Here is a 23862-nt window from a genome sequence, read left to right on the forward strand (position 1 = left end):
TAAATGCCTCTGTTCGTAATTTTTTTTCCGTCAAATAATCATATAAATCCTTGACCCATATATATTATAATCATAAATTACAGGTATGCCATGACCCTCCCTATTTTCAAAATGTATTTGTCTATTGCAGTGTCTAGAGCTACTGACTGTGTTTTCAAACTAGTTATCGAAAGCTTAAACCATGAACGTATTGTGTGTAATACTAATAGAATTAAGCAGTGATAAAATACATTTCATGTGCATGTACGTGAGGGTGAATAAAATTATAGAAGACGATAAGTTAGCATCGAGTAGTGAACAATTGATAATACATAAGTAATAAGTAGAAGTAAGTATTAAAGAATCGTATTGATTAGCATACGAACAGACACTTACCGGTTGTCACTGTTGTCATCAGCAATTTACTCCATGATTGTTTATACGAAAACGAAAGTTAAAAATATAATGCGCATGCGTCATCGTCAATACAGCCCCTCTGGTGCAGATGTAGGTAAATAAACCAGATGAAATTATCAGTAATAGGTATATTTTGTAGATGAATATACACTGTAAGGTGATGAAAACTTATTTTTTTAACCACAGTGCTATGATATTGTCCACGATCTTATTGCTTTATGACTATAGATGCATATTTTTACCAGGAAGTAAAAACATTCGCACTGCATATTTGCTGCAATGCTGGCAATAAATCGAACTGTTTGTTTCTTTTTCGATATCAGCGATAAAAAAAACATTGAACAAATATGTTTCATACACAATCCATTGTAATGCTAAATACTGTTATATAAAACGGCGAGTACAAATAATGTAAAACTAAGAGTTGAAGGGGGCACATTTGGAAGCTGCATGTTCAACCACTTCAACCAGATCTACATGTATTTATAAAACCTACATGTTTCGTGACATGAAAACCTAAGATAGTTATCCTTTGTTTTTTGTTCATATCTTACTGTCTTTCGCTTGAAATAAAGGATGTATTTTTTATTTAAATACTTCCCAAAGAATAAAAAGAGAGATCAGTATTCTTTAGACATTTTAAACCTTAACTGACAATAGATTCTACTCTTTAATCTGCATTTGTAACACATCACTTCAGTATGACATTTCAAAAAAGAATGTTAGGAGTAACCTTTTAACATTCAAAAGTATACCTGTTAACTCTCCCTTTTAAGAAGGAGACTCCCTCTTTTTGGGTCAGTCTCCCTCTTTCACAAATTTCTCCCCCAAATCTCCCTCTTAGCAGAAACATTGCACAAATTATGTTCAAAATGACTTAATTACTAAATTGGTATAAATACAATGTTTATGTAAATAATAATCATTGAGAATCATGCAATGAATAATTAATCATTTTGTTGTACTAAATACTCAAATTTTGATTAGAAATTCTTTGTAGATTATGGAGATTTTCATAGATTTTAATCTTTGTACTTGAATTTCTAGCAAAATTACCCCCCCTTTTTTTTTTGCCCCATGCAGGTCCGGATGTGCAAAGAATAGACCCGCAACAGCACTAAGCTTGTCGTGAAAGGCGACTAAATAGTGCTCAGAACCCTGGTGCTAGGATGCTCTGCCTCAAAACAACTAGGTTGTGTGTACCCCAGGTGGTGGAATGGGGTACCCCTGGCTTGTTTCATACTGGGGTTGTCAGGCTATAATATGTAAAACCTGACCGCAAACTATAGTAGTGCACGATGTTGGGAAAGATGCTGGGTTCCACGCACATTAAGGAACCCTGCTGTGGTAGTCGATGGGAGTAGAAACCTTTGTGCTCTGCCACAGGATGCTAAATTGCCCGACCCTACCCATCCCTCCCATATATAATTTCTAGTGGCAATCAAAATTTGTCAACCCTAATGTCCTAGTGTCCCATCCCATTTTTCATTTCGTGTTCATTTTGTCATCCTTTTCATGTTCATTGCCTGAATGTAGCCAAAATATTGCTTCTTGGGCGTTATACCTCAACAATCAATCAATCTTTTTTTTTTCAGTGAAAAAGGTCATCATGGAAATCTCTCTCTTGTAAAGTTAAAAAGAAGGAGATCTCTCTCTTTGAGCATTCAAAAGGTTAACAGGTACAAAATGTACAAATTCGAAAGTAGGCTTACTAGCAGTATAATTTTATATAGAATTAATTTCTTCTGTTGTGTGTGCAGTGAGAATTGAATCATGACCATAAAATGATTAATGACATCTCATTTGTGATTGTTAGATCTTTTTATGGATTAGGGAAGAAATCTCAATACTTGTCACATGCCAGTATGTAAAATGTGAATGCTACATGTAGCAGCTCCTTGTCATGCCTATCTTCAGTATAGTCTTCTTGGGTGGTGAAAAATAAGGAGGCATTGCACTGAAAAAAAAAAGTGGAACCTGATTAATTATTTGATGTTGATCTTAAAACTCAAAATTGACACAAACACTGGCTATTTGAATGATGTTACATATTTTTATCCTTATGCACGTGTCTGAAAAAATGAGAATCCATTATACCATATGCATATACACACAATGGATACCGTGGTTTCCAATTAGACTTTGTGGTGAATTTTCTACCCTTGTAAGCATCTGGATGTGTCCTATGTAGAAACCCTACATGTACTTTGAAAGAAAGTTCATATAATTCAAATGGAAGAGTTAAGACAGTTGTATTCCATTATCCTATATATTTGTATCTGGATCAGTTAGCAGGATAAATGTCAAAACTCTAGTTTGGAGGGGCCGATAGTGACATTAATTCTAAACATGAAAACCTCTTTGGTTGGATTTATACATTATTTTCCATTGCAAGCAGATTTAATTAAAACACACATTGCTTCCAACACAAATATATTATCTAAGTTGATTCATTAAATATTCAAGTTAAATAAATCTCAATGTAGTGGTATAGTTCTTTACCTAAGGAACATTATTATTGTGTACATGTACAAAAAAATGTAGTCATGAATGGGCATGACACAATAAAAACTTACAGTGGAATCATGGACACAGTAATGTCAAAGGTTCAAATTAGCTTTCAAGAGCAAAAGGTTCAGGACTTTTTCTGTTTCAAATCAAAGGTCCTCTTGAGAAAAGTCCTTATTAGAGTCTCTACATGTATATAAGAAATTGGAGGTCCAGGAGTAAGGTAAAAAAGAATGCATAGGTCCTGGTTCAGAAATTGGGGACTCTGGACCTCAGACCACTTTTAATTTAAACCCCTGATTCTATAGCGTCATTCATATTCTATATAATCATTAACACAATTATTGGCCGTAAATAGCCAGAATCCCCTCCCCCCAGAAAAAATGAAATCTGGTAATCATATCATGTAGAACAACTAGATAAATAGAGGCCCTGGCATGACTAACATCATTTCTGTCAGGAGTTCTACATCAAAAGAAAGTTTATCTCTACATGTACATGCATCTGTAATTATAGTGTAATTAAAGAACATAATTTTTATCATTATTTATGTGAAGGTTTTTATCTTTAACACATACATATATTATTTCAAGAGATTGACTTAAACATGCTAAACACCATCTTTTGCATTCCTAGGCCAGTTATAAATGTAAGGAGCTGTCCTGTAAACCACCCAATAGAATTTTTAAAATATGTAATAGGTATTTTTTTTTTAAAGAAAATTTCTTCTTTTTTGTGTTACATGGATATCAGGTTTTCAACTACAAAAATGCAAAAAAATCTTCATTTTTCACCTTCCTAAAGCAACGTCAACCTATTGAAGATTCAAATACATTTTGTATTGAGAAAAAAATGTCGAAATATTGGATAAATAAAAGAAATTTTATGCGACAACCAACCTGACTCTGATTGGATCAAACATTATAAAAGCTTCTAACAAAAAAGCACTTAATCCAAGATGCTTTTTTAAAACATCTCAGAAAATTCTACAAGTAACATATTAAATTCTTCTTTTAACCAAAAGTAAAAAATTGCATTTTGTAATTAAAAAAAAATGTCTCAAAAATGAGATACAGACATGATTCTTAATGAATTCTTGAAAATTGGCAGTAGTTTTGGTAAAATTATTCAATAGAATTTTAGAAGGTGAAGTTTTCCTTAGAGCCAGGAACCAATTCTTGATTGCATCCCAGTGACTTCAATAACTACAGAGGTATTTCTATAACTGGTTGTTTAGGGAATATTTTTATTTCCTTAAATCAAATGATTTAATTAGCTCCAATCAAGGTGTCTCTAGAAGTGGATACTGAACCACAGACCATATATTTGTAGTATACTTAAAACACTACATGTATGTATATATGGCAATGAATTGATATCCTTCAGGACTTCAAAACTGTAAATCATATTCTATACAGTGGTGTCTTAGTATGAACAACAAAACAAAGCTGATGACATTTTCATAGAAGCAAAGGTGACATGATAATTAACATGTTTATTTTTATATAAACCATACAGAAACTGTGAGCAAATATAAATACATGTACCTATAGGTATAATTTTTTTATCATAAGAAAACTAACTAGAGCCTCAGAGAACCTATCTTAGAAGGCAAGGAAGGCCTTCTTTGGCCTGAGATAAAAAACAATCAAAATACAGAAAATCTTTCTGCCAAGAACTTGTTAAAATTATACATGTATGAGCCAATTATTTCTCAAATTATTACTTACAGGTCAGAGGTCTGGATATCAGATTTTAAGATTAAATTGGAAAATGTTGGTACCTGAACCTTTGAAAAGGTACAAAATATGGTGATGAAAAATGTTCTTAGTGTTCATGATAAGACTTCAAATGTAGCAGTACCTGCAGAACTAGGATTGTATCCACTCTGTTTTAGCATATTTAAACTAATGTTCAGTAATTTTACAAGATTAGAAAAATTGCAACAAAATGTCTGTAATAAGAATATGTACAATATTACATTCAGCATATGAGGAAGATATAAAATTAGAGAATTCAAATCTCCCTTCACGAATCAAAGTTGTTTTTAGAAATCAACCACTTGATACTACATCCTGAGGAGTTATACCTAGACGAAATTCAGTCTTACTATTCAAATAAAATTATTACACAGTTATCCCATATAAATGAAACTGAATCAAGAAAACTTCAGTTTTATAGTAAAATTTATCAGGGATTTGAACTGCAGAAATGCCTTTTGTTCAACTTGGATAAATTTGTCGGAACTTCGATGCTCATCCTTTAGCCGTTGAAACTGGAAGATATAAAGGACCCTTTATTACTGCGGAACAAAGATTCTGCAAATACTGTAAATATTTTGTTGAAAGCGAAATACGTTTAATTTTCCATTGCACAGGTTTGTCAGCTATAAGGGATAGGTTTACCAATCTAAACTACCAGGGGGACCTCAGGGTTGGAATTTATTGGATAAGAACACAGTTATTGGATTTTATTTATATCAAAAATTTTTTGTTCACATGAAGCATTATGTATAATGTCTTACATGTATACCAAACAAACTTAACATATACCAATCAAAACAGAAATAATTTGAATTAAAACCTGAAGTAAAATGAAGAAAGCAGATTTCATTGTACACACAGACAGGCATACAGATAGTCAAGGATGGACACGATGCGGGGTTATTTTCACCAAAAAAATCTTCCCAAAAATAATGGACTGTTGAGATAAACTTGTACATATGGCCATAACAAAGTCAGTTAGTAGCAGTTTGAAGTAACTTTCGTGTGATAATTTATTATGATAAAAATAAGTCCATTCTCATGTTATTCCAGCATTGTTAGAGGCTGTCTGGCAAGCTATTTTCTGACTTGGTGCCATCCTAACGAGAATGGAATTCCAACCTCTTACGTTGTAGGAGTAATCTCATGTGTGTTTTATTCCGAATACAACTCCTCATTGACAGTTGCAATATGATGCATATATTATCATTCTAATATTTTTTTTATTTCTATTTACAGTGTTAACAGTACTTTCGGAATGCTAATACAATTATCAAGTTAAAAACATCAACTGGAAACTGTACTTAACACACCATGCCGGGCAAGAAAGATAAAATTCTTGTTGCTGCGATTGACTTTGGAACAACGTTTTCCGGATATGCATTTTCATTTAAAACTGACTATGAGACGGACCCTATGAAGATATCAACCAATCAGCAGTGGACTGCTGGTTCCAGAAGTTTAATATCGTTAAAGGCACCTACAGTTGTGTTGCTGGACAAAAATAGAAAGTTTGTAGCCTTTGGATATGATGCCGAGGACAAGTATTCTGAATTTGCCTTAGACGATGAGCACCATGACTATTATTATTTTCGTAGATTTAAAATGTTGCTACATGAAACAAAGGTAAAAATACACATGTAGTATACATATTCATACACATGTACAATGTACATGATTGTATACTTGTTAAAACACACGATTGCAATGTAGTCCTTCTTCTTACCTATATTGTCTATTTCTGTTATTGAGTTTCAATTAAGTATTTTTAGTACAGTTGTATTGCAAATGCTTCCCAAAAATGGATGTTGTTAACTTCTAGCCCTACATGTATAATGCATTTACACACTACATCCATATTAATTAAGTACCTTAGAGTGTACAGTTTTACAAGATTGTGATTTCTTTTTTCTATTGATGAGACACACACTTTGCATTCTTCATGTTAAACTTATAACACACTCCACCTCTGCTTCATATCAGCAATTTTACTGTTTCGAAAATGCTAACAAGTATATCCTATTTTTTGTCTTATTTGACAGCACCTTACAAGGAAAACCATGGTAAAAGATGACACTGGTGAAAGAGACAAAGAAATGCCTGCGATAGACATTTTCTCTATGGTAATAAAGTACCTTAAAGACCACTTACTGAATACACTAGAAACACGTGGTACAGGTTTGGATAATAATGATATACACTGGGTTCTGACGGTTCCTGCCATCTGGACAGAACCGGCCAAGCAGTTCATGAGAGAAGCAGCAGAAAAGGTGTGTTATTTAGTTCAAAATAACTTATAATTTGTTTACTTTGTTAAACAGGTTAAGCTAATAGACCCGTTGGCGCTTATTTTTTTTAACAGCCTCAGTTGTAAAAAAAACTAAAAAGTTTTTATCGGAAAGTGAAAAGTGTTCTTCACACATGTACCACTGGAAGTAACAGGAACGTGTCTATGCTGGTACTTTTCGGCCAAGGAGAGTGTAGTTTAAGACTCATGTTTTCGTTTTTCTTATATACTCGGCCATGAACATTTTGCTTTGGAATTCAAGCCTGTCGTGAATTGAACAATTTTTGGTCGTGGAGTGGTTTGTTTTTAAAGCTACAAAAAAGTCCTAAACGAACTACATTTCCTAAGCAGTCCTTAAAATTTCTTAGATATCACATTTAACATGTAGTTGCGTCTAATATTTTTGGGGGCATTTTAATACAGTGAAACCCAATCTATTTAAAACTAGCTCTTGTAAATGCGGGAACATGGTGGACGAATTAAAAGAGCTAGTTGATGAATCTTGTCTTAAACCCCCTTCACATACACGAATCTTTTTTTAGGATTGTTACGAATAATTAATTTGTAGTCATTGCAACTATTCGTATCGACTCCAAAAGGAAATGGAAGTTTTTCTTTTATATGTCAACACGAATGTCCACGAATCTTTACTGATTATTTTATTCGTAAAGAGCTCGCAAACCACTCTAAATAATTTTTAAGGTATAGTTAACCCATTGCACAAAAAAACCATAAAGCATTCCCAAGAATTTTTCTGTTTGGTTTTAAAAAATTTTTTTTTACAATTAATTTACGAATGATTGCGTGTAGTTAACGATCGTATTTCGATGGACTAACAGATAAACACGAATTCGCACAGGCACTATAAATTGCGAATATATACGAATACTTTGCCTAAGACGAAGAGAGTTAGGTTGCCGTGCCAGTGGGAGAAGAAATCGAAATAAGTTTTGGTATAATATTACCCTGATTCTCTCATAAAACATGTCAAATCTCCCTGAATGTTCAATTGAAGAATGAATTGGGCTGTATGGCTTAAATATATGAGTTTATGCATTGAAAAATCATTATCGATCGTGAAACACTCGCAACTAAACTACAAGTGCATGTACATTTCTAGCCGTAAAAACTCGTCATGTTATCATATACTACACTTCAATCGTCCGTAAAGCTTGGACCGAATCTTACGATTCGCAATGTACCCGCAATCATTCTATATAATTATGGCAGCTGAGTGCATGCGATATCATGTTTTATGGAACACATGCCATCGCATGCACTGAGGTCAAAACATTAAAACATTAAAATTAGATATTAATTAGATTTGGCAAAAAAAAATATTATGTTTCCGGTCACCCTACCGACCCTCCTTCGGACCCCTCTACCCAAAAGTTTCTAATAATTGTTTAAAAAAAATAAAAAGCCTGGCGACTGTCTTACAGAAAAAAAAACAAGAAAATAAAGCCAAAGACATTTTGTCTATCCTAGATGAAAAAAAAAACAAAGAGGAACTAAGTCTATTTCATGTTTAATCTCTGCAGATTTGTTTTTTATTGTATTCTGAGTATGGTGACATAATTATTTCATTTCAAAATTTAAAACAAAATTTAAAAAATAAAAGAAATTAAAAATTCCTTTCCTACTGAACCTTCAAAATTTTAGAGATGTGTGATGGAAACACAACTTGATCTTTTTTTCGGCCTAAATGGTTAAGTGACTGTCCAAAAAGCTCTCACAAATCTCCCCTAAAACTTTTTTTTTTCGCAAGGATTTGTGTTAGTTTTACTTATCCTAAATTTTGGAGATTTGTAAAGATTTGTGTATGTGAAGGGAGTATTAACTGAAACATGAATAAAAGCCACTTTAGTTCAATTCATTGCATTTTGAAGCGTTGAAAACCGAACAACTGTCTAAAGTGAACGAAATATTTTTTTTTAAAGAGGTTTAATTTAGGCAGATGTTTCCATGCATGTGTAGGTGTATTTCTCTGGAAGAACTTTCAAATATCCTGAAGGGTTACGATAAAAAAACGAGATGTAATACATGTCCAGGAATAAAACTTTACTGCAGTATTTTAATTCAATGTTAAACAAAATGTTCTCTTATTTCAAATGACATTTTTTTTTCTTTTATAAAGGCTGGAATAAAAGGTGAACAGTTAAGTATATGTTTAGAGCCTGAAGCAGCATCACTGTATTGTCAACTGTTGCCAACAGACAAGGTGAAGGACAAAGATGGCAGAAATGCAGAGTTCACATCCTCAGGCAAAGGGTCAAAGTACATGGTGATTGATTTAGGGGGTTAGTGTTATTTGTCTGATTTCTTAGTTTTAGCCTCCTTTGAAATAAAGGTGTAGTCCTACTGGAAAGGTTATTTTAAGTAACATGGGCATGCAGGGTTGTGTTAAAAATCACGGGAGCTGTTTGTTGAAAAAAAAACAGGCACACAGGGATGAAACTATAGATTTTATGGCCTATGTTCATATCATACATTGTTGACACCATTGGGAACAAAACACACTAATATGTGGATAACGATATCTACATGTACATGTAGTACAAAATAATGATAAGTAGGTCGTGTAGATTTGATGAGGAAACATTTCATAACATGCTATCAGGGAGAAATACATTTTTTTTCTGTGTCTAATTTCAAAATGTACTTAGAGCAGATTTTTGTTGAACAATTTGAGTAAAGCAATTTGTACTTAGTACTGTATGCAGGGTTATTTTGGCCGTGCAAAATATGGCAAATTTGAGGCAAAATGGTACAGGTAAAATTTTGGCATTTCTTATTGTGATGGTTGCTTATTGGTGCACAAGTAGCGTAAGGTGTGAGTAAATATCTGGGATTTTTTTTGCAGACCGCTTAAATACGCCAAAATTATCCTCCGCCATACCGTATGTGTCTTAGTCTTTCATAAAGAAATATGACTTTCCAACAATTAGTCAAACTTCGTGATGCTATTCTAAGAATGCTATCAAAGAATAATATTAGTACTGATACAAATGTATTTATAACTCTGTGGTATTTACAGGAAAAGGGGTTAAGCTAGGTTTTGTTTACAAAGCAGACATATCAGTAAAATACTACTTCTAGAAAATATATGCATATTCTGTTGAAGCTAGAGGATAATTTTGAATCATGAAGGCGTCGACACGGGGTAGTGGAATGCAAGATATGTTTAAGCAAACAAATATTTTTCTCCTGAAATACATGAAATACATGCTACAATACGACAAACTATACACGAAACTGTAACCAACCAATCAATAATACCCGTAGATTTTTTTATACCCCCAATAAACCGATGGGCGCACGTTGTATATTGGAATTACCTTGTCCGTTCGCCCATAGTCTGAATATCGAGGCATTTATTTTAAAACCCCTGATAAATTGATCGTTCTGATATGACGTGCTTCAAAGCTCTTCAGACCACATCCATGGTAAAAAAAAAAGATAAACATATGACCAACATTTCGTGCAACACATGGACTACGTCTATTTAAAAATATGAAGAAGTTAGTCCTATAAAAATCAAAATAAATCACGGAAACTTCATTTTATCATTATTTTACCACGGGCGGGTCATTTATGTCGTTATTTAACCCCTGTCTATCATTTGGGGTAAAACAGTACGACATAAATGGCCAGCCCGTGGTAAAACAATGATAAAATGGAGTTTCCCTGATTTATTTCCTTATTTTCAAATTTGTTATGTGGCTTTATATAGATAGGACATATGTTGTCCAATGCATTAACTTTCTTTATTATATGGATAGCAGCGATTTACCGGTAATTTCACTCTCGAACTTTCTCCCGCCAAAAAATGTCTCAAACATACAACATGTACACTACTGTCAACACAAATTTTAATTTTGAGTGGAGTAAAAGTGTCTCCACTCTCCACAGTGGAGTCACCATTTCAAAAATTGTCTGTAATTAACTTCTCCTGTCTGTATACGAAGGTATACTGAATTGTTCTAGCAGTTTAATAACATCTTAAGTAATTGACAGAAATAAGTATTGAAAACTATTGAAATGGAGAAATTGTATCCCAGTTTTTACTTTAGTGGAGTCACAGTGAAGGACAGGAGTGACTCCACAGTGAAAAGTATTTAAATTAAAATTTTGATTCACAGAAGTGTATATCTATCCGCCGTTCACAAAATTTGAATTTTATTTTGAAAATAGCAACCGAATAAGGGAGTCAATATATATAATATTAGGATAATCAATTAGTTATCGTGAACAACCAAAATATAATCACTCTGTCAAGAACGCATTAGGATTTAACTCCTGCGTTTCACAATAGGCGTTCCTCGACACTCGTGATCATATTTTGGTTATTCACTCTTTCCAATTAACTATCCTATTAGTCTCGTAGATCTTGCCAGAATGTGGGTGTACCTAGCATTACAACTTCATTTTTTTGGTTTTAGGTGGAACTGCTGATATTACTGTTCATCAGAAGGACGCAGAGGGAAGACTGAGAGAGCTACAGAAACCAAGCGGAGGGTCATGGGGTGGAACCCGTATAGATGAAGCATTTAACCAGCTGCTGATCAAAATAGTAGGGGCTGCTCACTTCCGGAAGTTTCATGATAAGAGTAAAGCCGATGCTCTTGACTTGGGTCGAGAAATGGAGACGAAAAAGCGCAACATAACCAATGAAACCGAGGGAAAAGTTACACTGAAAGTACCTGTTGCTCTTGTTCAGAGTTTTGAGAAAGATACAGGGGAGGAAATTAAAGATGTCATCAAGCAGATGCCATATGCTGGGAAGCTTAATTGGGTAGGGGATAAATTACGTATGAATGCCGATCTGTTTCGCTCTTTATTCGTAGACCCCAAAAACAATTTAGTGAGTCATGTCAAATCATTACTATCAAAAAGCGAATTGAGAGACGTGAATACCATTTTAATGGTTGGAGGTTTCTCTGAATGTCCTATTATGCAGTCGGCCATAAGAGATGCACTGCCAGGTAAAAAGATTATTATTCCAGATGAGGCTGGTTTAGCTGTTCTCAAAGGTGCAGTCTTGTACGGACATAAACCAACTACAATATCTGAAAGAATATCTAGGTATACTTATGGTATCAACATATCACCCCCTTACAAAGCCGGTGACCATTCTCCAGAACGTCGAGTCTCCATAGACGGAGTTGATCGTGTTAAAGATGTTTTTAAAAAATACATCGAAGCCGATCAAAAGCTAAAAGTGGGCGAGGCTGTGAGTGGCAGGCACGTGACAATTAAAAAACGACAAAAAGAAATGCTTTTGAAAATATTTGCTAGTGAAAGTAGAAATCCAAGGTATGTGACGGAGAGTGGTTGCGAATATTTAGGTAAGGTTGTCATTCAGTTACCAGAAGTAGAGGAGAAACTGAAAGTTGATGTGAATATGATTTTTGGAGAAACTGAGTTGATGGTTGAAGCGAAGGAATCGTCATCTGGTAGTACATACAAGGCTTTTTTCGACTTTTTATAAACAACTGTGTGTTTGAAACTTTTATATTGCAAAACATGAAACCGAAATCAGAACAAGTAGTGCTTGCAGTATTTTTATATGATTAATGTCTGTTGAATCGGAGTACCATTCCTAATTATCTATAATAAAAGAATGTATAATTCGCTGTTCTTATATGACGTGTTTAAAAGGCTTTCAGACCACCACTGTGGTTAATTTTCGATTGCTATATGAGCAGCACGCGTCTTATTGGGCGTGGCTTGTGTGTGTGTTTAAATTACTGCCCACCATAATCATGTAAACAAACTCGCGTAACGTTCCGATATGTTTCAGCCTTTTTCATTTATTTCAGTAGCGTGAATGAACATCAAATTCATATTCAATAAAAGTATTAAAGAAATGTTTTAGAAAAGTTCAATTGTATTCCGTAAAAAACACTTCCACACGTACACGGTAGTACTCGCCACGTGCCACGTGAGCCATCATATATGAAAACAATAACAATCATCAATGATTGTAATATTGTACCTGTCCATGTGTGAACACTGTGACCTTATGATGCCAACAACTATTGCCATATCTAACATCGTTCTACTTAATCCGCCCTTTCTGTTTCCTTCATTGTTTCACCGAGAAAGTTTCACTAGTGACCATTTCAACTGACAGCGTAAAGTGTACAGCCAAATATGGCGTCTAAGGTTACCGTGATAGGTCCCGAAAATGTAAAACAGTACCGCAATAGTCCTATTAAAATCGAAATAAAATATCGACATAAAAGGTCTGTGCGTGGTAAAACAATAATAAAATGGAGTTTCCGTGATTTATTTTTTAATCACATGGTTGACATTATTCACTACCACGTGGTTGTAATTAACTTTTTCTTCTGTTTAACCCTTGCCAATGTATCCCCAGGTTGCTTCGAATTGTTTCGTCAGCAGAGCAGGAATGCGAATTCAGTTTGTGTATGTCTGTCTTTTCATTCCTTATTAGAATGAAAAACTATTTCCCTTCAAATCTGAGACATCTTTATGATGTGTGTGTGTGCTGTGTCTATCAGTGGTTTGTTACTTTTTAACTGATTTCTGAGTTGGTTCAAATTACTTCTAGCATTTGAGATGTTTTAATAACCTGTCACAATTCTTTGAAACAAAGTAATCACCTTCTCTTCATTTTTTGTCTTTTGTTTAATTCTACCTGTATTCCACACATTAAATCCTCTTTGAATTGGCAATTTTGAAAGTGTGTAGCCACTTAAAATTGGTCACTTTTTTTCCATAGACAATAATAGAAGAAATGCCTTCAATACACCGATATAACAATGCCAAAATGAATCCGGATACATTGTGATTACAACTTCAAAAGTTAAGACAGGGCATTTTTAAAATGTTGATTGTTATGGATTGAAGAGGGTGTACAAACTCCCGTCTACAAGAGGTATACAATAGTAACTTGCAATCAGTTCAATTCCTGTACAATATATAAGGAGCTAGTCGATTCAAAACTAACTGCTGTAAACTTCTTATACGTCCCCAAAGCAGGAATAGTGATCATACTGTTTGTCCGTTCGTACATGAATCCGTCCCCATTTGATAGAACGTTCACAAATTCTTTATTACATGATGCAACTGCCCAAAACGAGACGCCATACAAAACAAAAACTAGAGTTGAAGAAATATTCAAGGGAGGGGAGCGGGAGTTACATTTGACTAAAACTGTATGCTGTTTTTTGCAACAGATTAAACTATATTCAAACTAAACAAAGCTATCTAAAAGGTTAAACAGTTCATATACGCTTTAAAGACAGGGCGTATTATGTTTTTTCCGTCGTTCACACTTCGCATAATAACTCAAAAATGTTGCCACCAAAATGGATGACACATAGGTGAATTTTATTTCTATTGACGTGAACTCCCTTTTGATCTTTATGATTTTCCATTTGTTTCTAATTATGGGATATTATTAGTATAAAATTGTAGGATATTTTCTGTTTTCGGACTCTAAATCAACATCCGTGCAGCATTGTCAATGAAACTTTAATGAATTGTTTATTTTATTCATGTAAACTCCCTTTCTCTATTTTGTACATTTCTGATTTTAGTATTTAGAGTTATGCTGGTTTCATTAAACAGGGTGGATTTGATAGTTTTGTTAGTTATACCCACTTTCGTGAAACTTTGGGATTTTTTTGAAAATTATTGTAAGCTTGAAATATTCAATTTTATGTTTCGACCAGTTCTCAGAAAAAAATTTCCCTTACATATTTTTTCGACATGTTATTGATGCTGGGATATGCGTTTTGTTCAGCAAAGACCGGAAGTAATAGTTTGGAATGTTGCACATGTGTTTAGACCGAAATACATTGTATCATTAAATATTGAGGAACGGGATCCCAACCTTTGCAGAAATACAATGTGATACGTGGGTTCACATACATGAAATTAAAGAAATTAAAATGTGAAGCTATAACTGTGTTTGGTTATCAAGCTTATCCATGTATGTATATGATACGAATCAAAATTAAACAACAAAAAAAAAAAAACCAAATAACAACCAAAACACTAACAACAAACCAACAGAAAATAAACAAAGAAAATCAAAAAGAAATAAACTTCGTGGGAAACCCAACCACGGTTATGCTATCGGTATTGGTACCACTTAGGTTTTTCGATGTTGATATCTTCCCGACTTGTATGGTTTGACTAATCTCAGTCCATGCACATATCATTTGGCCGATGTTTATCTGTGTATCGGTTGTCAGCAAATTGAGAGATTATCCAGCATGTAGAAACCAGACAGTTCTTATGATATGGGTGGCATATTGTAATCGTTTTCTCACGGAATGGTTTTATCATGTACCATCAACTGCCTGGTTTTTGCTTGGATGCCCCCTTAAATGCTCATATATAAATATTTTTTAATTACAAATTTTATTTTTGTTAAGCTACACGTGTTTAGTTATTCTCTACTGCGGTAAGCGTTATTGATATTGAACAGCAGGCTCTAGAAAATTTGAATCGCTCACCTGGTCAAAAAACATATATACAACTTGTAGTATTAAAATTCAACCTTCTAAAGTAATTGCTCAAAATTGGACTCTTGACCCTACTGTACTGTTGTCATAAGAATAATTTAATCAATAGAGAGCGTCTTAGTTTTTCATCTGGTTTTCAAATTATAAAATCTCTCATAGTCATTTTTAAAGATATTACAGCCTACCATTTCAAGACCCATTACTCAAACATCCATCAACGGTTCTTTCTGAAATTTTCGGCATGCAGGTCTATCCATTACGCTAAACAATTTATATCCCTGACAGATATTAGTTGAACCATTAGTGTTTGAGTCATTTCCAAAATTCTGCAATTTGACCACTAGGATGATATTTTAAGTAACGGCGGCCATGTTTTTTGGCGAAATAAAAAAATCCTTACACACGGTTTTTAAAGATATCCAAAGAAATATTTAAGCATTCCAAAGTTTTAAAGGAAAAGATGTTTGTAAAAAAATACGGAAAACAACGGACACATATTGGTGCCAATAGCTTACATAACTCTTCAGGTCAAGTGAGCTAAAAATAAACACTCAAATTCTTAGGAAAATCCTACACTATTGGATCTATATCGACTGGATTAAACATCTTTGTACAGGTTATACCGGTCCGAATCCGATGCAAAACTAAGATGATACATTACCTTTTTTTATTTTGCGCTCTGATTTTCACGCATTTTACAATAACATGTTATAACTGTAATTGTTTATAGTCTAATATCCTATAGATAGAAAAATGCTTAATAACTTGCAAATTGCCATAATATTTAGTGCCTGTATAGATGTGAATGCAATTTAAGGCTTTTTTCGGAAAAAAACTATGTACTGGAAATAGCAATTATACAATATTTGGAAATCTATTGTGTTTTTGATACGCATGATGGGATGATAAAAAAGCAAATTTCCTTCCAGAGATAATGTTTAAACAATTAAAACACAAAACAGAATTAAATGTAATTATCAGACTTAGTCCCCCAAAATGCTGTAGTCACTTGCATTATGTATCATACGATTAGTATATCTTTTGGCAGGTATTTAATATTGATAACCAAGATAACTACAATCTGCCAGATTAACCTACTAGTTACCACCACTACCAACCGTAGTTTTCAGTTGATGCTTTGTATTTTCTGAACTATTTCAAATGATAGATTGATTTTGTACCTCTTCAGTTAAGTACAGCATTGATTAGCTGTCAAACGAGCGGGTAGAATATATTTCGTTGTTTATATTGTATAGTACTATGATTTAATACAATTACATTACTGTTATATTTGAATGTACAAGAATAACCAAATACTCTGAAACATGTTAAATGTAAGTCATTTCAAAACCAGTTAGGAATTAAAAAAAATGGAAATAACTCAAATCTTTGTTGCAAAACGAAATAAAAAACACTGGACGTACGTCCCTCGTCCTTCCAGTCAGTAAACATTGAAATTCAATCCGAGATTTGGGATTTGCCATATTTATGACGGTGAAAAAAAAATACAAAAAAAATCATTATTTGGTTTACATAAAATCTTTTATTTCATTCAGGTGAAAACGAAACAAAACAGCAAAAAAAAAAAAAAAAAAAAAAAAAAAAATAGATTAACCGGATACGCAATCGCAATTTGTTTATATCGTATCTATGGTGGCGGCCATGATTAATTTACGCATACCAGAAAAAAAGTAGTTCCGCTGATCACGTGAGTGGGAGGAGCCATAAAGTCGATAACCTGCTAATGTACGGATACAGCAAAACAAAAATAACCGTATACCTTTATTCGTTTAACAAATAACCTCATCGCAGGATAAAATCAAGAAATTAGACTAGGATTGTCATCCTGATTTTCTACTTTTTAACATTACATGTAACAGGCAAAAATGTCAAACAATTTGTATATGTTCGACGATTCAGATTACTAATACGCTTGCAATTTTTACTATGTTTTGAATTATTTTCTGGGAAACTTCGGTACTCAGTCTTACCGATACAAACTTAAGTCAAAAATATTTTTTCTCACATATAACTAATAAACGTAACTATCACTGGAGAAACAGATGACACATATATTCAGTTTAGCTTAAACTAGTACACGTTGAGTTTCATACTCAGCGTTGTCTTTTATAAGTGGCAATGCGTTATTTATAATGTTCCCTATATTTATACTAATTTTATCTAATTAGTCCTTTTTTTCTAAAAAAATATAAATGGATACCTAAAACCAATTTGTCGTTTGATCTTACCAACACCGTCTAGAGACATCCTCGAACTTTGCGATGTATATATATCAATCTCCTTCATTGTCTGTCCGTCCACCGCCGAATAGATTTTGATGAAACTTGTCAAGGAGGTTATAATCTTCATGGAATGAAGGTAGACTGCATGCGAGTTAGATTTATATACTAGTATATACCGTCTAATGTCCGCAAAATTAAAAAAAAAAAAGAAAAAAAAAAGGATATTCATGTATACTATGTACATAACAACCGCACAAACCTACTTAATAGGCAAAGTGCTTATCTGATATCTCAACAAAATATAACTACTTTTAGATAAAAATTTGCAATATTAATGATTGAAACTTTTTTTTCGATGATTTAACTAAGTTGATCATGAAATGAACACAATGTCACCAAAGTCTTTTTAACGTAAGTTCATGTTAAGTTGTCTCATGCAAATCAACAAATCTGAAAATAGCTAGACATACATGCAGATCAGTCCTGATATCTGATATCAGTCTGATGTTGATTAGTTAACAGAATGAAGGCAATATCAAAACAACCCTTCTATTGCCCCAGTGTCATATGACATCTTGAACGCTTCGAAATATTGATCCCCGGGGTTATTTTAACATAACCCCCTTTTGATATTTCAACCCCACGAGAGGGTGTTAATTTTTCACAGAATGGTGGGGGGTGGATGGGGTTTAAGATATCACAGCAGGAAGATACTCTATCATAATAGCAAGGGTGTTAATGTTCACAACGGGGTTGGGGGAGTGCTAAAATATCGCAAGAGGGGAGTTTTTTTTATCACAAGAGGGGGTTAAATATCACAGCAGGGGGTAAAATATCACAACAAGTAGTTAAAATATCACAGCTGGGAGATAATTATAACAACAGGAAGGTTAAAATAATCCGACCGGGAGGGATGAAATATCACTGCAAGGGTGATAATTTATTACAGTATGGAGTCTAACAATATTACAGCAGGGCGGTAAATTTTTCAACAGGGAGGTTTAATTATCACAGCAGGGAGATGGTTAATCAAAGCAGAGGGGTTAAACAATCGCAGCAGGGGGTTAAAATATCACAGCAGGGTGGTTAAAATATCACAAAAGGGGGTTAAAATATCACAAGATGGGTTGGTTCAAATTATTACAGCAGGATAAAGTAATCCCTGCTATGATATTTTAACACCACTGTGATAAATCAACCCCCTTATCTGATATTTTACCTCCCCCTGTTGTGATTTTCGAACCCCCTACTGAGATGAATTATCACCCTGTTGTGATATTTAACCCCCCTGTTGCAATGTTTTAACCCCGTGTTGTGATATTTTAACCACCAGGCTGTGATATTTTAACCCCTCTGCTGTGATAAATCATCTCCATGCTGTGATAATTTAACCTCCCTGTTGTGAAAAATTTACCCCTCCCCCCTTGCTGTGATAAAGTACATACCCGTTGCAATATTTAAGTCCCTGCCGTGATATTTTAATCCCCTTGCTGTGATAAATAAACCCCCTACTGAGACATTCTAACACTCCTCCTTGGATATTTTAATCCCCTTCTGTGATATGTTTACCCCTATGAAGCGATAAATATTAACCCCCTACTGTGATTTCTTTTACCTTTTCCTTATGATAAATGTATACCTTTGTTTTATTCCTTTAGTAGTAAGGGGTCAAATTATCGAGGGGGAGGGTAAATATCATACAGGGGAGGTCAAATTATCATAAGGGGTCAAAACTTCGTAATGATATTTTAACCCCAGGGTCAATATTTCACGAGGTAAAAATATTGCACGACACCGGAATGCACCAAAAAGCGGGACTAAAGCTGGTAAGTCGATAACTAGAGCTATTAGGTACCCACACAACGGTATACCTTAGTGTACCTACTGGATTTCTTGGAACTTAAAGGCTTCTTGAAACCAGTCCCTATAGGGATAGAAGGCAATACAGTTTTCATCCTTTGTAATTCAGTGTAATAGTTTTATATATTTTATAGTGCACTGACTAGACAGACTTAACGGTTCTCTCTTCCCACTTTCATTCGTTTATTATATTGTCTTTGGTAACATGTAAATTAACCAGCCGATGTTAACAAGGAATTTCACATTTGAATATATTTTGTTTGATTTAAACAATAATTAGCTAATAGTCATAGATTACACGTAACTTTGATGACTTTGATGTTACCAACCGTTGTTAATGCACGTGCCCAGACGATGTATTTGATTGTAATATAAATTGAAGAAAATCACAAAAATTTTAAATTCTATTGTAAAACAACAAAACTACAAAGATTTCAGACGAATTTGAAAAGCACTCCTCCCATTACGGGGTCGAGACAATTGGCATGGAATACGAACGGACAGACTAGGTGATTCTAATATATACATACAAGCAACTCTGTGAGTAGGGCTATAAAAGAGAAATAAAATATCACAACAACATATTTGTATTATATTTATTGGTTATTACATGTACATGGAATTTTCCATATCGCCCTGGTATCAGCACGAGACGCAGTCGAGGGCTGATATGGGTCGAGTACTGATACCAGGGTGATATGGAACAGGATATGTCATACATTGTAACCTAATTATCATACATTTCTGGCTTTAAGCAGATTCATAATGATTAACAATTTAATAAATCAACAAATGTCAATATATATTCAACAAAACAAGAAATCACAATAGCTTTTCTCAACTTTAAATTAATAAATACAAAGTTCAAACTTTTGATTTATTGCTAGTTACTTATCAGAGCTATGAATGTTCATTTTGACATTTCCAATAGAAGCACTTGGCGTCTTTTAATTCTAAAATGTTTAGTGTTATTCACACAAGCTTTTTTTAATAGGGCCTCTGGAAGACCTGAAATTTAAACAATAAATATAGTTTCAATTTTAAGAGAACATTTTTTATATTACAGCCTCACTACTCTGTTCTATATATAATTTACACACATTTAAGGTTTTTTTTTAAATGTGATTTGTTGGTTTTATCTACAATATGTTTATATGCATCATTGTACGAAGGCGGAAGGCGTAGAACCTCATGAAAACTGGCGGATTAGTTGTTGTTTTTTTTAAATAAAAAAACATCCTTGATAAATTGTTTGTTTACAAAACAATGTGCGAGTGTTTTCACGCAAACATCTACTCCAGTCCATAACCTTTCTTTACAATATGACACAATTCAATATTATGCTTTTTTTAATAAATAAATTAATATTGATACACTTACCAAGCAGGTTTTTCTGGTACAAAGAATCAATTTCTTCTTTACTGAATGGATCTGCCTTCATCCGTTTATTCCCTAGTCTATGGGACTTGAGTTGTTTACGTTTGGATGCAATAATATCTATCGAGTGTTGGAACTCTTCGTCTTTTATAATGTTTGGCTCATTCTTCTCTGTAAGATAACGATTCATTGACGACTGGATGGCCTTAATGATGTCTATTTCGTATTTCTTGTTTTTTGGGAGCGTACTTCATAAATAAAAACTTGGCTAAAATGTGGTCAAGTTCTTGTGTCAGTATGTCTTTCACTGCCCGGAGTTTTTCTAACCAGTCTGTCAGAATCTTCATGTCGCTCATGGTCTTCATTTTAGTGCTATTTTTTATTTCATTTTCACAACTCATACGTTATGCCTGAGCTTGCCGAAACTACGCAGACTTTTTGTATCACGCTAGAACTCTAACAAATAGGCTTCTGGAACAGGAATATATTGCTAGAAGATTGAAGTCATCACTACAGAAGTTTTAAGGTCGTCATCATTAAAATAATAATAATAAAAAAAAATAGAAATATGATGTGCCACTCGTTGCGTGATTCTTACACAGAATGGTACTTTTACATGTTGCGTTTCTAAATTGAGTATAGTAGCGTATAAAATACAATCTGTGCGCAGTCAGTATGACAATTTCATTGTTGTGTTAAGTGACTGGATATAGACATCGTACCTGGCGATGAATGGACCAACCAAATATCGAATAGTTAAACATCACAAACGTAGTAATTTCCCGTGGCATTCAGTTGGGTTCTTTGATTGATATTTGGTGTGACGTGTATCTATAGTTTTCGGTTATTGCATCGATATGATGTCTGTTTCCTCTTCTGCACAGCTCACTGCAAGCAACAATGCAATAGTCACACTGGATTTTTACAGATTCAATTTATACATATACATGCACACAAATATTACTAAATTTGTACGTATTTCTAGATTTACAGACGATCGATAATTAGAGGCTGGACCCGTTAATCCGAAAACAATTTGAAATGTTACGAAAAAAGAAAAAAAAATATGTTTGAAATCCTTAATTGCCGATATCAAGCCGTTTGTAAATACAGATGTGCTGAATATCGATACGACTTCAATGCTCTATCATATTATTGCTGTTGTTGTTGGTTTTGATCTATCTGAAGTTAAAATGCATGTTATTGAACTACTAAGTAGCTTGTCTAATTCTTCGATCTTATGCAAATCTGGAATTGATTTGATAAACACAGACGCAAGTAAGGATGATCACACATATGCATGTTTACTCCAAGATTTTGTTATCATTCTTGAACAAATGCAACTACTGATTCCGAGTACTATGACACATGTTCAAATGATAGGGTTGGTTGATCTTTTGCGATTAAAAATAGACGGGTTTAGTGATGAGGAAACAAAACAATATTCTTCTTGGCCGTATATTGTGCTGTAAAAACAGCATTCTTACATCAATGAAGATTCGCTCGAACCCTTCAAGTAATTTTGGGAATTCAAAAAAGGATAAATTAACACCACCAGAAAGTTTTAGCAACATTCCTGTCATTCCAAGGGAAGAAGATATAATCTATCCTGTGTCATTTTTGCGAAATAAAAAGAAAAAAGAATATCAGAATCTTGAACATTTCTTGGATGTTCAATTTAGGCTCTACAGAGAAGACTGTGTTGCACCGTTAAGAGAGGTTTATGAAGAATTTATTGTAAAAGACCGAAAACAGAAGCGACACATTCGACTAGATGCTGGATATATTTCAATCGAACGGAAAACCAGTACATCTCTGGAGAAGTCTATAATGTTGTATTGGACGCAGACCACGCACGGAGAGTCAATTGGAAACACTCTAAGAGTTTGAAATGTGGCTCCCTCAATCTCTTGTATACATGTATATTAATTTTCTTCCCTTAACTATTGTTTTATTTTCCCACTACATCGTAATATAATTGACTATGTTATAGGTAGAGAGGTTATAGTTAGTATGGTTCTGACGAGAGAGTAAATACTTTGATTCACATAATTTCCTTGAAATTGTATTATTTTACGTATTTTGAAGCAGGCAACCATCGAAGAATATAGAAATTTCTTTTTCTTCGGGCAGGATGTTGTATGTCTATTTTGGATGTTTGTCTGTTCACATAACGGTATTTTACGTTTCGGGAAATTCGGGGGTCTGTTCCGATTTCCGAATAGAATTTAGGTTGAGCTTTTTACATGCTAGTAGCCGACGTATACTGTTTCTTGTTCACTTGTTCGTGAAACACATCATAGAAGCTTAAATTTGTCGTATAGCTTTCCGTTTGTTAGTTTTCATCCTATATAAATGTTCCCTATCGATAGAAGGATACAAAAGTTGGTTCATGCTGCCCCTAGTTTTTAGTAGAGATCGAGTTGTTCATTTACCTTTGTTACTTTTTATGTATTATTTTTGGTTATTATATGGTATTTGTTGTATGTGTCTATTTTTACTATTAGGTCTATGTCCCTGTATTAAATTCTTTTGATTTACGTTTGAATATGTTTTCCCTTGATTACTCTTCCATATTTTGAAAAGGAGTGTTTGGTAGTTTTAATGCCAAACGACATTACCCTGTTTCAGTAAGGCTTAAAACCATTAAGTGACTTTTTATGAATACTTGGAACTAAATGAGGTCAAAATCAAATTTTATACGAAATTAAATCACAGATGTATGGCAAAATGGGATAGGGATCAACATTGTAAAATGTTGCAGAACTGGCGTCTTTTTATCTAATAAATTGATAGAAGATTTTATAGATGCATCCTACATCTGGCCATTCTTCAGTTTTTTTTTAATTTCGGGTTACTCATTTATCTTTAAGTAACAATGGGCGTTCTTTAGGTCCTTTTCTATGTTGTTGTTATATATGTTTTTT

The 23862-nt window shown here is 33.8% G+C and overlaps 2 protein-coding genes across 10 annotated transcripts; one reads left to right on the forward strand and one right to left on the reverse strand.

Moving 5' to 3' along the window:
• The first annotated feature begins 421 nt into the window (after positions 1-421).
• On the forward strand, positions 422-12587 carry LOC148604923 (heat shock 70 kDa protein 12A-like). 9 transcript variants are annotated; one of them, XM_088547403.1, is made up of 7 exons: positions 449-486; positions 1992-2075; positions 4637-4703; positions 5907-6293; positions 6710-6937; positions 9092-9254; positions 11397-12587. In XM_088547403.1, the coding sequence occupies exons 4-7, from the start codon at positions 5982-5984 to the stop codon at positions 12443-12445; spliced, it is 1752 nt and encodes a 583-aa protein (XP_088403529.1). In that variant the 5' UTR covers positions 449-486; positions 1992-2075; positions 4637-4703; positions 5907-5981; the 3' UTR covers positions 12446-12587. The 9 variants fall into 9 exon arrangements, with proteins under 9 accessions (XP_088403531.1, XP_088403524.1, XP_088403532.1 ...); XM_088547402.1 differs by having other exon boundaries at positions 472-490; XM_088547399.1 differs by lacking the exon at positions 1992-2075 and having other exon boundaries at positions 442-490.
• A 7568-nt stretch (positions 12588-20155) lies between these two features.
• LOC148604924 (uncharacterized) lies at positions 20156-21817 on the reverse strand. Its single transcript, XM_088549661.1, has 2 exons — positions 20939-21817; positions 20156-20566 (listed from the first exon to the last, which is right to left on the reverse strand). The coding sequence occupies exons 1-2, from the start codon at positions 21123-21125 to the stop codon at positions 20469-20471; spliced, it is 285 nt and encodes a 94-aa protein (XP_088405787.1). The 5' UTR covers positions 21126-21817; the 3' UTR covers positions 20156-20468.
• Between the last annotated feature and the right edge of the window lie 2045 nt (positions 21818-23862).

Source organism: Perna viridis, chromosome 10, assembly GCF_037379345.1.
Source record: "Perna viridis isolate PV_CMFRI_1.1 ecotype Kerala chromosome 10, ASM3737934v1, whole genome shotgun sequence".
NCBI classification, from domain to species: Eukaryota; Metazoa; Mollusca; class Bivalvia; order Mytilida; family Mytilidae; genus Perna; species Perna viridis.

Coding starts and splice junctions, on each gene's coding strand:
- LOC148604923 (XM_088547405.1), top strand. CDS start 5,982: ATGCCGGGCAAGAAAGATAAAATTCTTGTTGCTGCGATTGACTTTGGA. Junction 6,294..6,709: donor TGTTGCTACATGAAACAAAG/GTAAAAATACAC, acceptor CTTATTTGACAG/CACCTTACAAGGAAAACCAT. Junction 6,938..9,091: donor TGAGAGAAGCAGCAGAAAAG/GTGTGTTATTTA, acceptor TCTTTTATAAAG/GCTGGAATAAAAGGTGAACA.
- LOC148604924 (XM_088549661.1), bottom strand. CDS start 21,125: ATGAATCGTTATCTTACAGAGAAGAATGAGCCAAACATTATAAAAGAC. Junction 20,567..20,938: donor GTACCAGAAAAACCTGCTTG/GTAAGTGTATCA, acceptor TTTAAATTTCAG/GTCTTCCAGAGGCCCTATTA.